Source organism: Elephas maximus, chromosome 11, assembly GCF_024166365.1.
Source record: "Elephas maximus indicus isolate mEleMax1 chromosome 11, mEleMax1 primary haplotype, whole genome shotgun sequence".
NCBI classification, from domain to species: Eukaryota; Metazoa; Chordata; class Mammalia; order Proboscidea; family Elephantidae; genus Elephas; species Elephas maximus.
In genome coordinates this window covers 88,569,216-88,581,925 of record NC_064829.1, presented here as the reverse complement: position 1 = coordinate 88,581,925, position 12,710 = coordinate 88,569,216, and the positions used below count along the sequence as shown (strand labels likewise).

The following is a 12,710-nucleotide window of genomic DNA, read 5'->3' as shown; positions in this document are numbered from 1 at the left end:
AATGAACTTCTGTTTATTAAGACCATCCACTTGTGCTGTTACAGGAGCACTAGGTAAGTAAGACACATTGACAGCTGCAGGAAGTGAAAAACGGCATGAAAAAAAGAATTTATAGCTGAATATAGTTAGCAGATAGTTAGGAAAGGAGTATATACAACAGTATTAGCTAATGCCATAATTGTCAATGTAGAAAAGCCTACTGAATGTATAAGCTACTAGAAAAGGTCAGTGAGCTTAGTAAGGTTGCATAAGATCAATTTATTGGATTTCTAAATATTAGTAGCAAACACTCAGAAATAGAAATTTAAAAGCTATGTCATTTAAATAAAAAACAAAACTAAGAAGTAGTTAGAGACAAACTTGAAAAGATGTGCAATAACTTTAATAAAAAAATACAAACACAAATGAAAATTAAAAAAGAAAAAATATAGGCTAGAAAAATTAAAGGAGACATAAGTAATGGCTAGATATGCCATGTTCATGGATTGGAAGACTCAATATCGTAAAGCGGCCAGTTCTTCCCAAATTGCTTTATAGAATCAACACTACCAATCAAAATGTCAGGAGACTTGTAGTAGTTGACAGCATAATTCTAAAATTTATATGAATATGGAAGGACACATAAGGTATTAAAAAAATATATTTCTTTAAAGATCGAACTGGTAGAGGTTAAACATTTCTAGATTTAAAGTGTCATTATAAAGCTACAAGCAAAACAATGTGGCTTTGGAGTTAAAGTAGATAAATAGAACAGTAAAACAGAATAAATTCCAAAAATAGATTCACATGTATATGGTCAATGGATGTATGATACTTTAATATTTTACCAAAGGAAAAATAGATTTATTGAAGCAATTCAATGGGGTAATGATCCTTTCAAATATTGCTGCATTGAAAAACAATACATACTATATATATGCACACACATATATGTAAACATTGACATTTACCTCACATGTGACCTATACACAAATACAAAATAATTAATTCAAAATGAATCACTGATCTAACTGTAAGCTTAAAATGATAAAATTTCTAGTAGAACATAAAGAGAAAAATCTGTTTAACTTGGGGTTTTGCAACAATTTCTAAGGTAAAACAAAAAGCATAATCCATGAAGAATCAAACTGAGAAACTGGACTTTACTAAAAATAAAAATGTATGCTCTTTTAAAGACAATACTAGAAGGAAAAACTAAGTCACGGCCTGGAAGAAAATACTTGGAAATCATGTATCTGAAAAAAGACTGGAATCCAGAATATAGAAAGAACTCTCCACACTAATTCTAATATAGGCAAAAAGCTTGCACACTTTCCTGAAGATACATGGGTGACAAATAATTACATGAATTAATACTCCACATTATCGTTCATTGGGAAAATGCAAATTATATTACAAGGCGATATTACTACTCACCTATTAGAATTCTAAAATTTAAAAGACTGGCCATATCAAGTTTTGGCCAGGATGTGGATCAGTTGGAACTCTCATTTACTACTGTTTAGAATATAAAGTGGCATGAACACTTTGCAAATTGTTTAAAAAAATAAGTCAAACATACACCTACCGTATGCCCCACCATCCCACTCCTAGGCATATGCTCAAGAGAAAGAAAGCATATGTTCATACAAGTATTGCACCTGAATAGTCACAACTGCTTTCTTTTAAAATAACTCCAAGCTGCAAACAACACAAACAGCCATCAAGAGGCAAATGAATAAAACAATTGTGGAACAGCCGCACCAAAAAAAAAAAAAAACACTGCTATCAAATCGATTCTGACCCATAGCAACCCCCTAAGATCCCCAAGGCTATAGATCTTTACGGAAGGAGACTGCCACATCTTCCTCCTGAGGAGCGGCTGATAGGTTTGAACCACCAAACTTTCAGTTAGCAGTCGAGTGCTTAACCACTGCACACTCCATAAGAAGCAATGAACTATTGATATTTTTCTACATGGATAATTCTCAGAATAATTTTGCTGGGAGGAAAACACTATAAAAAAAAGAATACCTAGTACCTTATCTCATTTATATAAAATTGAAGAAAATGCAAATTAGCATGTAATGACAAATACCAGAACTGTGGTGGCCTGTAATGTGGTGAAAAATGAGCTGCAGGTGGACAGGATTACACACTAGCTTGAGGAAATTTTTCAGTGATTGTTAAGTTCATTACTCTGTGCTTGTAGTTTCATGTGGATGGTATACAGGTCATTATCAAATTATACAATTTAAATATGTACTGGCTATTGTATATCAATGATACTAAATCTTTTAAAGTCTTTTTTGATGTGTGTGTGTGTACGCATCTTATTAAATCTGTTCCTCTAAAAAACTGACAGACACATGACTTCAACAACAGTTCTTTATTGTTTTATATACCAGAAGAATGGGTAACAGGGAGTTACTGTTTGGTGAACTGCAGGATGGGGAAAATTAATGCTGAACATCACATGAGACCAAGAATGTCATGACCAATAAAAGCTTTCTGTGCAAGCTGCCAGCAGAATCCAGACCAGATTCTCTTGGGAAACACTGGGTAAATCACTGTTGTAAACAATCAAAGAAGGCAATGGCTCAGAATAATCATTATTTTCTCCAAGCAATGGGAGAAAACACACCTGTCTGCCTTGCCTGAGTTTTCTAGGGTAACTGAGTCACATAGTGGTAAGTTGCAAGATGGTAGCAGTGAGATGACTTCTGCCATAAAAACTGGCAGTGATAGTGGGAAGTGTATAATGTGCAATGCAACTCATATATGCCTAGAGCTCAGGGAATCTTACCACTCTAGATGTTCAAAAGTACGAAGATTAACTTCAAGGCGGATGGCTCCCCAATAAAGGCTCTGTACAGCAGTTATATTAAACAAAGAACTAGCATATTCCCTGCATGTGCAAGGCCTTCCATATCTTTGGGCCTTTGAAAGCTGAATGATTTAACACCTTGGGCTGAACGTTTTCCCACATTGTCTGCTCTCATGGGGCCTTTCTCTTGCGTGACGTATTCAGTGTTTAATGAAGCTAGAGCTGTGGACAAAGATTCGTCATGTGCCACTTGTAAGCCCTTATTGCTGTGCACTTGGTGGCGTTGGAAAGGGTGGAGTTTTAGCTAAAGAATTTCCCAGATTTTCCACACACATACTACCTACTAGAGTGTGAAATCTCCTGACTAGTAAAGCTGCAATTTCTGCAAGGATTTACCACATTCACTGTATTCATAAGGCCTTTCTCCAGTGTGAATTTTCTTGTGTTTTGTAAGTTTGCACTTTTGTCGAAAGTATTTCCCACATTGACTGCACTCATAAGGCCTTTCTCCAGTGTGAATTCTCTTGTGTACAACAAGATGGGAGCTATTCCTAAAGAGCTTCCCACATTCATTGCACTCATAAGGCCTTTCTCCAATGTGGACTCTCCGATGATTAATTAGACTGTAGCGATTGTTAAATGATTTCCCACATTCACCACATGCATAAGGATATGCTCCTTTGTGAATTCTCTGATGTTGAACAAGAGTGCAGCTTCAGCTAAAGTATTTCCCACATTCACTGCATTCATAAGGTCTTTCTCCAGTGTGAATTCTCTTGTGCATATTAAGGCTGGAGCTATTGCTAAAGGATTTCGCACATTCACTACACTCATAAGGCCTTTCTCCAGTGTGAATTCTCTTGTGTACAGTAAGATAGGATCTATTCCTAAACAACTTCCCACATTCTGTACACTCATAAGGTCTTTCTCCAGTGTGGACCCTCTGATGATTAATTAGATTGGCACGATCCTTAAATGATTTCTCACATTCGCCACATGCGTAAGGATTTGCTCCTGTGTGAATTCTCTGGTGTTGAGTAAGACTAGAGCTACGGCTGAAGGATTTCCCACATTCACTGCATTCATAAGGCCTTTCTCCTGTGTGAATTCTCTTGTGCCCTCTAAGGTGGGATCTATCCCTAAACAGCTTACCACATTCACTGCATTCATAAGGCCTTTCTCCAGTGTGGACTCTCCGATGTTTAATGAGGGTGGAGCTACTGCTAAAAAACTTCCCACATTCACTACACTCATAAGGCCTTTCTCCAGTGTGGACTCTCCGGTGTTGAATGAGGGTGGAGCTTTGGCTAAATAATTTCCCACAGTCATTGCACTTAAAAGGCCTTTGCCCAGTGTGAACTCTCCAATGTTGAACGAGGCTGGAGTGACTGCACAATGATTTCCCACATTCTCCACACTCATAAGGATTTGCACCTGTGTGAATTCTCTGGTGTTGAATGAGGGTGGAGCTTCGGCTAAAGGACTTCCCACACTCACTGCACTCATAAGGCCTTTCTCCAGTGTGAATCTCCTGTGGGCAATAAGGTGGGAGTTATTCCTAAATAACTTTCCACACTCATTGCACTTATAAGGCCTTTCTCCAGTGTGGATTCTTTGATGTTGAATGAGGCTAGAGGGATCACGCAATGATTTCCCGCATTCTCCACATTCATAAGGATTCGCTCCTGCGTGACTTCTCTGGTGTTGAACAAGAGTATAGCTGCGGCTAAAGAATTTTCCACATTCACCACACGTGTAAGGCCTAACTCCAACGTGAACTCTTCTATGTCTAGTAAGGTTGCCACTTCTGCTAAAGGATTTACCACATTGACTACATTCATAAGGCCCTTCTCCAGTATGAATCTTCTTGTGCTCAGTAAGTTGGCCATTTTTGTGAAAGCATTTCCCACACTGACTGCACTCAAAAGGCTTTTCTCCAGTGTGAATTCTCTTGTGTGCAATAAGGTTGGAGCTATGGCTAAAGATTTTCCCACACTCACCACACTCATATTGCCTTCCTCCGGTATGAATTCCCTGCTCCTGAACAAATCTGTACATGCAGCTGATGGCTTTCCTACAGTTTTTACCCTCACAAAGCCAATCTCCAGTGCACACATTCTGGTGGTGAACAAGTGTTTGTTTGTCTCTAAAACCTTTCCCACATTTGTACTTGTAATGGAACTTGCCCCTGTAAAAGGCTTCCACATACTTGAGGCCATTTAGAGGCTTCTCATTGTTGGGCATGGCCTGGTGCTGGAGAAGGCCCAAGGGAAGCAAGGAATCCTTCCCAACCTCCCCACAGATAAAGGGCTGCCCTGACACCAGGAATTTGCAGCTGTTCACAAACAAGTTTCTGTCCATGATCGTCCTGAAGAGTTTCTCTCCACTATCATGCTTCTGCTGCTGGAGAAGGTTTGCACTGAGCCAAGAACCTCGCACATACACCCCACTCAAGTACGGGTTCTGACCAGGGTTTGTTGCTTTGTGTTCAGCCAGATGTAAAATGTTGTTCAAGACTGAAACACACATCTCACATGGGTGAGTCTTCTGGGTGCATGGACCTGCCTGTGGAGTGCTGACCTGTGATACTCCTTCCTCCTCCTCCTGTGTTACATGGCAACAACCTGAAAGCAGAGAAATGCTTTAATATATGTTTCCATTGTTGGGAGGAAAAAGCCCCCATTATGTGTCATGGCAATGACTATTGATCATGGTTCCATACATGATTAATGTAATTGGTGCCACTATATTATAAAATCCAAAAATATTATACAGGTGAAAAATTTTATTTAGAAATTACTGTGTTAAATATTTACAAGAATAAATAAGAATGTGTCAGATGTCAAGGACCGAATCCACAGGACTATTGTGGGAAAACAGAGCTGACAAGAGGTTGAGGAAGGATACGAGCATGGGGTGCACAGCAAGAGGCAGGGCTTCAAACACACCCCTCTGCCATCAGCCTTCAGCAGGATTTTGCTGGTGACACAGCCATGATGTACAGAGGGTTAGCTATGCTCAAAGAAAACGCAACTGGAACCAATGGCTAGTGTTCAAGGACTGTATAAGGATAAGTGCACACCTTATGACACCTTATGAGTGGGGCTAACGTCGGGAACCATTAAAGAGGGAGCACTGTATAAAATCAGGTGTCATGTAAGAGAGAAAGGTGGGGACAGCCAGGGGCTAGAATTCAGAGTTGAAATGACCAGTCAGCAAAGTGTCAAGTATGGGGAAGTGTGCTGAAATGAGTTCCTTTATGTGTCCTTTTGCCTTGGAAAAAGAACTTGAAAGATTTTTTCCCTCAGCTCTGAGTGGTTACCTTTGCCATAGTTTTCTACCACAGAGGGTGTGTTACTTTTGTCCAGGTTAATTGACATTTCTTGGGTAAGCTGTACACAACATGAGGTTTGATACTTTTTGTCTGGTCCTGGGCTGCAGCATGCCCTATGATTGGTATGCACCTTGGAGAGAATGGTCAATATACTATGCAAATGAAGTGACTATAAAAAAAAAAAAAAAAAAACCCGTTGCCATCAAGTCGATCCCAACTCATAGTGACCCTATAGGACAGAGTAGAACTGCCCCACAGAGTTTCCAAGGAATGCCTGGTGGATGTGAACTGCCGACCTTTTGGTTAGCAGCCGTAGCACTTAACCACTATGCCACCAGAAGTGACGACAGACCATGAAAATGAAGGCTGTAGCCTAATATGCAAATAAAGTGTCTGTGGCCTACCAAGAGGGGATTGGTCAGTTTGTGGTCCCCACTGGAGGGAACATGCCTTGAAATTGACAAGAAGTTGTATATATATGCAGCCAACCCCACAAAGGTTTTTCAGACAAGAGAGGAAGCAAGAAGCAGCAGTAAGGAGAAACGGCAAGAGAGGAGAGAGAAGAACTAGAGAAAGAAAGGAGGCAAGAAACCTCCTAAAAAACCTGTGACATGGGTCAAGGGCTATAACACTGAAGATAGCGACAGGCCCAGAAGGAGCCCCACAGCAGAGTTGGTGTTAACAGACGGCAGGGTCAAGAGACGCCTGTCCTGAGAGGGCCAAGAGGAGTCTGCCCTGAGGGGGCTGAGAGAAGTCTGTACAGCTGAGAAGGGGCATGCATAACAGAGAGAAGGGCCTGCTTGCCTGCTCGGCTGATAGGATTTGAGAAGGGACTGAAGACGGGAGACTTTGCCTACATGTATCCTCATCCTAATGCTGAGTTGTAGCCTGTTACTTACTTAATAAACCACTTAACTATAAGTATGGTCTATGAGTTCTGGGTGGCCACTGCAATGGATTATCAAAGCTAGCACAGAAGAACAGAGTGCTGCGGGGAGGATGGTTGGTGCCAGAACTGATAAAAAGGTTGCATAGCGGGGGATATGTCTAACCTTCACTCATAGGAATCAGCTTTGTACTGATGGTGATTTGCATTATCCTGCCTTGAAGTTAGACAGGTTCTGATGATGCTACTACTACCATTTTACAGGAAAAAAGTGTAGAAATGAGTTGTGGGAAAAACACTGTTGAACACAGGGTAAGTTTCAGGTATGATGTGAACAGAATCTAATGTAGTACCCTCCCCCAGTTGCAGCTCAGCAGGGCCAGGTGTCCTCTGAGACTATGCTGCCATGTTCACCCTGAGAAGAAACAGAGCCTCTCCCTGAACCCTGTCTGCATGATGGGACCTGCACGATGAAGTCCTAAGGGAAAGGCAGGACAGGTGAGTGGCCACCACTGTCCCAGAGCAGCTCAGCACACAATAGACCACAGGGAAAAAAAATTAATATTACAAATAAAAACCTCAAGAGAGGCTCTTACAAGAACATCCCATGTTCATTATCAGTAGTGACCACAACAATGTCTACAATTCTTAGCAAAGGCAAGCAGGAGGAAATGTCAGCTAGAGGAATGGGCAGAACCTGGGGCACAGGGGTGGTGTGGACACATCGCCCAGGCAGGGAGAAGGCAGCCAGGGTGGGTACCATTGGGGTGAATACAAGATTGCTGACTCCTGGATGTGTCCCTGCACACTCTCTAGTGGCAGGTGGTGGGGCTGCTCAGGAAGTGCATTACTCAGGGCACTGCACACAGCGCAGCCCTGGCACCCACAGTATACATGTGATGAAGGCTACACATTAACCATGCCACTGGCTATAGGAAGGATAGAAGTTATCTCTAGACAAAAGAAGGAAGGCAGAAACCATCACAGCACACCAGGATGCGTATGAGGACCTTACCCAATGATGCTATGATTGCAAAGTTCTCCAGCATCACATCGCTGTATAGTATCCTCTGAGCCTCAGAGTCCCCACTCCTCCTGGGAGAAGTCAATGGCCACATCCTCAAAGGTCACATAGCTCTGCTATGATGGGGACAAGAGTTCATTCCATGATTAACTTCTCTCCTAAATCTCCAAGCTCATTCCCCCACTTTCATGCCCTGCTCACCCTCCTCTGAGGGACGGCCATGAGTCCTGCTGTGAAGGCCTCCCTGCCTCTTTTCCCGTCTTTAACCTCATTCCACAAGAATCACCTGTGGCCTCCTCCACTTGTGCTGCACTTGCTGTCTCCTCACCAGTCCCAGCCTTCCTCTCTCCACCTAAGCCTCCTTCAAACACAGGCCCCAGTGGCCCTCCACCCCAGTGACTCCCCTAGAGACTCTTTTTGAAAAAGGTGTTTTTTTTTTTAATCTACCACCCTGACTAAAATGCCCCATACCACATCAAGGATCACAACAAAATCCTGGAGAGTTGACAGGACAGTAAATATGTTCATGTCCACTCTTCCCTCCAAAGTCTGCCTGATCATCCTCTCTCCCGCACCCTTCCCATGGCCAATTCCCTCACTTACCTGTGCTGTTGATATCCATCATCCCAACCACAAGCACAAGCAAGAGACCTCGTCATGAGCAGGCTTCCCTGTACTTAATGTTATGTACTGCTCCATCCTGATCCACCCACTGGCCACCATCTTTGGAGATGTCTCCATCCTGAACCTCTCCCCAGAATCCAGACCTGTATATCCAATTGCCCGCTTGATGTTTCCACTCATTAGTTCTCTGAAACACTTCAGGCTCTTACATGGCCAAAACAAGCCTCCCCAATGAAAACTGTTCCTACTGCTGTTGATGGGGCTTCCATCTCAGTTGATTGAGCTTCCATACTTCTAGGTGTTGACACTAAAAACCTTGGGGTTATTGCTGACTCTTACCTTTCCCTCTGTCATACTCAAGATCAGACAACCCAAACAGACCTACTTAAAAGACAGATCCAGAACCCAACCATTCCTCCTACCTCCACAGTCACCATATCGATCCAGGCACCTGAAATACCGCAGTAGCCAGTTCACTGGTATTCCTACCACACCCCTATAATTATATTAGCTACCCAATATCTTAGATGATGGGTTGGTATCCATGTTGAGCCCCTCCCTCACCCTGTTAGGTGATGCACCATACCCCACTGCAGTTTCTTGTCACGGATAACCGTGTTACCAAAAAGGCCCACAATTTCCACTTCTCAGCTCCCCACAGCCACCCCACTTAGTGTCTGTATCCGCTCATCCTTACTTTCTGCTCTTTAGTTTCAAAAGGACCAACTGTCATGTACCCCATGAAAATCTCACCCCACCCTCAAGTCCCAATAAAGGTTGTCCCTCAGGTCTGTTTTCTGTCTGTTTCTCCCCACTGGCCACCTCCCCTCATATGCCGTGGCCTCTGGGCATGCCATGTCACCCCAGTACATGTGAATAATAAAGTTCTTTACTTTCAATTTGGAGTCTTGTGATTGAAGCGTAACTTTCTAGCCGGGACAACATACATAACCTGGGCTGTGAGAGATCATTTCCGGTTCCCATCTGTTGTGAAATGAGTTCCTTTAAGTGGCCTTTTGCCTTGGTTTTTTGGAAAAAGAGCTTGAGAGTTTTTCTTCTAAGCCCTGAGTTCCCAGAGTTTCTTACTTTTGTCCAGGTTGACAGACATTTCCTGGGTAAACTGTAAACAACTTAATGGCTTGATACTTTTTTGTCTAGCCCTGGGCTGCAACCTGCCCTGTGATCAGTATGCACTTTTTAGGGATGGTTCAATATACTATAAAGTTACTATAGCCTACTTTGCAAATTAAGTATCCCTACCCTACTGGTCAGTTGGTGGTCCTGGTGGGAGAAAATGCCTAAAATTGACAGAAGAGTTTGCTTATACATGCAGCCAACCCCACAGAGGGAAGCAGACAGAAAAAGAAAGAAGCAGAAAGGAGAAAAGGCAAGAGGGGCAAGGAGAAGCAGAGAAAGAGGAGGTGAAGAATCTCCTAAAAAAGCTGTAACATGGGTCAAAGGTTATAACACTGAAGACAGCCAAAGGCCTTGAAGGAGCCCTGCAGCAGAGCTGGTGGCAACAGGCCTGTAAGAGGCCCTATGGCATCACGAGCAGAGACAGGCCTGGATGGGGCCTTATGGCACAGCCAGCAGGGACAAGAATAGAAGGGGCTCTGTGGCAGAGCCAGTGGTGACAACAGAAAACTCCTGCTACAAATGCAGCTAAGAGAACTGAACAAAACTGCCACACTGGCTATGACCTGTGTCAGTTAGCAATAGAAAGGCCGATGGCAGGGAAGTCTAAGGCAGAGTAGTTTCTACAGCTTAGCGGTGGAGTGTACAGCTAAAAGGAGGTTGTCCTGAGGGGCCTGTGGGGAGCTTGCACTGAGAGAGCCGAGGAGGCCTGCACAGTTGAGATGGGTCGCACATGACAGAGAGAAGGGCCTGCTTGTTTACATAGCTGAGAGGAGTTGAGAGAGCTGTTTTGCACTGAAGACACAGATGTGCTCTCCATTCAGTGGAGCCTTCCAGGCTTTGCCTACAGGCTTCCTGATCCTGTTCCTGAGTTGCAGCCTGTTAATCCTGATCCTGAGTTGTACCTTGGTACTTCCTTAATAAACCACTTCATTGTAAGTATGGTCTGTGAGTTCTGTATAGCCATTACAACAAATTATAGATCCCAGCAGACAGAGAATGCTGTGGAGAAGATGGTTGGTATAAGAATTGGTAAAAAAAAAAAGGTTGGAGAGTGGAGGTACGTCTGACTTTCACCTCATAGATATCAGCTTTGGGCTGATCCTGGTTCTTATCTCTAAAAAATCTTAAGCTGTGATGCTACTACCATCATTTTACACCACCCCTCAGGGTAACAGCTAAGTTGAAATCAAATACACTCAGGGCACCCCCTCACACTCACAGTCTGGTCTCCATGCTGCAGCCATAGGGAGTCTGAGGAGATCTGGGTCAGATCACCTCCCTTCCCTGCTCCAAAACTCCCACTGCTCCCATCACCTCCAGGACACTCAACTTCTCAGGAAGCCATTCCAAGTCTGACTTCTACCCACTGCTCTCTCTTCCCATGAGAAAGAATGGTGACCTGTGGTTCTCTGAGCCCAACCAGCTCAGCCTCACCTCCAAGTATTTGCACATATAGCTACCTATCCCTGCTGCAAAGAACCTCTTTAAAGTGTTGAAGAGCAAAGACGTCACCTTCAAGACTAAGGTGCGCCTGACCCAAGCCATGATATTTTCAATCACAACACATACATGTGAAAGCTGGACAATGAATAAGGAAGACAGAAAAAGAATTGATGCCTTTGAATTGTGGTGTTGGCGAAGAATACTGAATATCCCATGGACTGCCAAAAGACTGAACAAATCTGTCTTAGAAGTACAACCAGAATCCTCCTTAGAAGCAAGGATGGCGAGACTGCATCTTACATACTTTGGACATGTTGTCAGGAGGGATCAGTCCCTGGAGAAGGACATCATCCTTGGCAAAGTACAGGGTCAACGGAATAGAGGAAGACCCTCAATGAGGTGGACTGACACAGTGGCTGCAACAATGAGCTCAAGCATAACAATGATTTTAAGGATGGCGCAGGACCGGGCAGTGTTTCGTTCTGTTGTGTGTAGGGTCGCTATGAGTCGGAACCGACTCGACAGCACCTAACAACAAGCCTGAGACAACCATACACTCCTCACACAACTGGTTACCAACAACAGAACCACTCCATACAACCCCTCACCTAAACATAGTACTCTAAGCTTGAGGTATGTTCAGGGTCCCCAGGCTCAAGGGCTAGAACAGTTGCAGGTGAAGAGTCCCAGGACAGCACAAACCCAGAGGTGAGGTCAGGGCCAGTGAGGCTCTGGGACACCCTTCACTCATCTGTGTCGGGTCCATAAGCACTTCTGCTGCCACGGGAAGAAGTGGGAAGAGGGAGGTGTGACAGGCAGGTGACCTCAGGATCACTAGATTATCTCTGGTCCTCAGACCTCAGTACTACTCCTAACATCTGTGTGACCTTGGAGAAGAAGTAAACCTCCCTGAGCCGCACTAAAGAAAACTCCCAGAACCCCCAATCCCTGTCGCCCTATCCAGCCCAGGAACCAAGTGACCTCGGTATCACTGCATTATTTTTGGTTCTCAGACCTCAGTGCTGTTCTTACCAGCTGTGTGATCTCGGAGAGGGACTCAACCTCCCTGGTCCTCACTGTAGTCATTCGCCTACCAGTCTGTGTTTCCTCTAAGCAGCTTTTTTACCGTCTTCCTCTTGATCACAACCCTCCATGGCTCCTAGTGTCCTCAGAATGAAGGCACAACTCCCCAGCCAGCTATCCAGGCTAGATTCCTAACACTTTTTGTTTCCTGAAGACACAGAACGGACCCCAGGTTTCCCTGCTGCTCCGGCTCAGTCGCCAAGATCCCTCTCCTGCCCCTCATCACACCAATTCTCCGGAAACAGGTTCTCCACCATGAGCACCCCCTCGTGCAGGACCATGACTTGTGCTGTAGTGACCTGAGCAGGCGGCCTTTTAGGGCTCCAGGATTGGGAGATGTAGTCAGGACGAGGAAGCTTGAAGGACGCTCACT

General features: G+C 43.9%; 1 protein-coding gene across 1 annotated transcript in view; it reads right to left on the bottom strand.

The window, feature by feature from the left end:
- Positions 1–2,364: 2,364 nt before the first annotated feature.
- Positions 2,365–12,710, bottom strand: part of LOC126085051 (zinc finger protein 345-like) — a 118,550-nt gene continuing 108,204 nt past the window's right edge. Inside the window, 2 exon segments of the mRNA XM_049899998.1 lie at positions 2,365–4,333; positions 4,336–5,430. Of these exon segments, the coding sequence (XP_049755955.1) occupies positions 3,522–4,333; positions 4,336–5,430 (1,907 nt within the window). The 3' untranslated portion in view covers positions 2,365–3,521.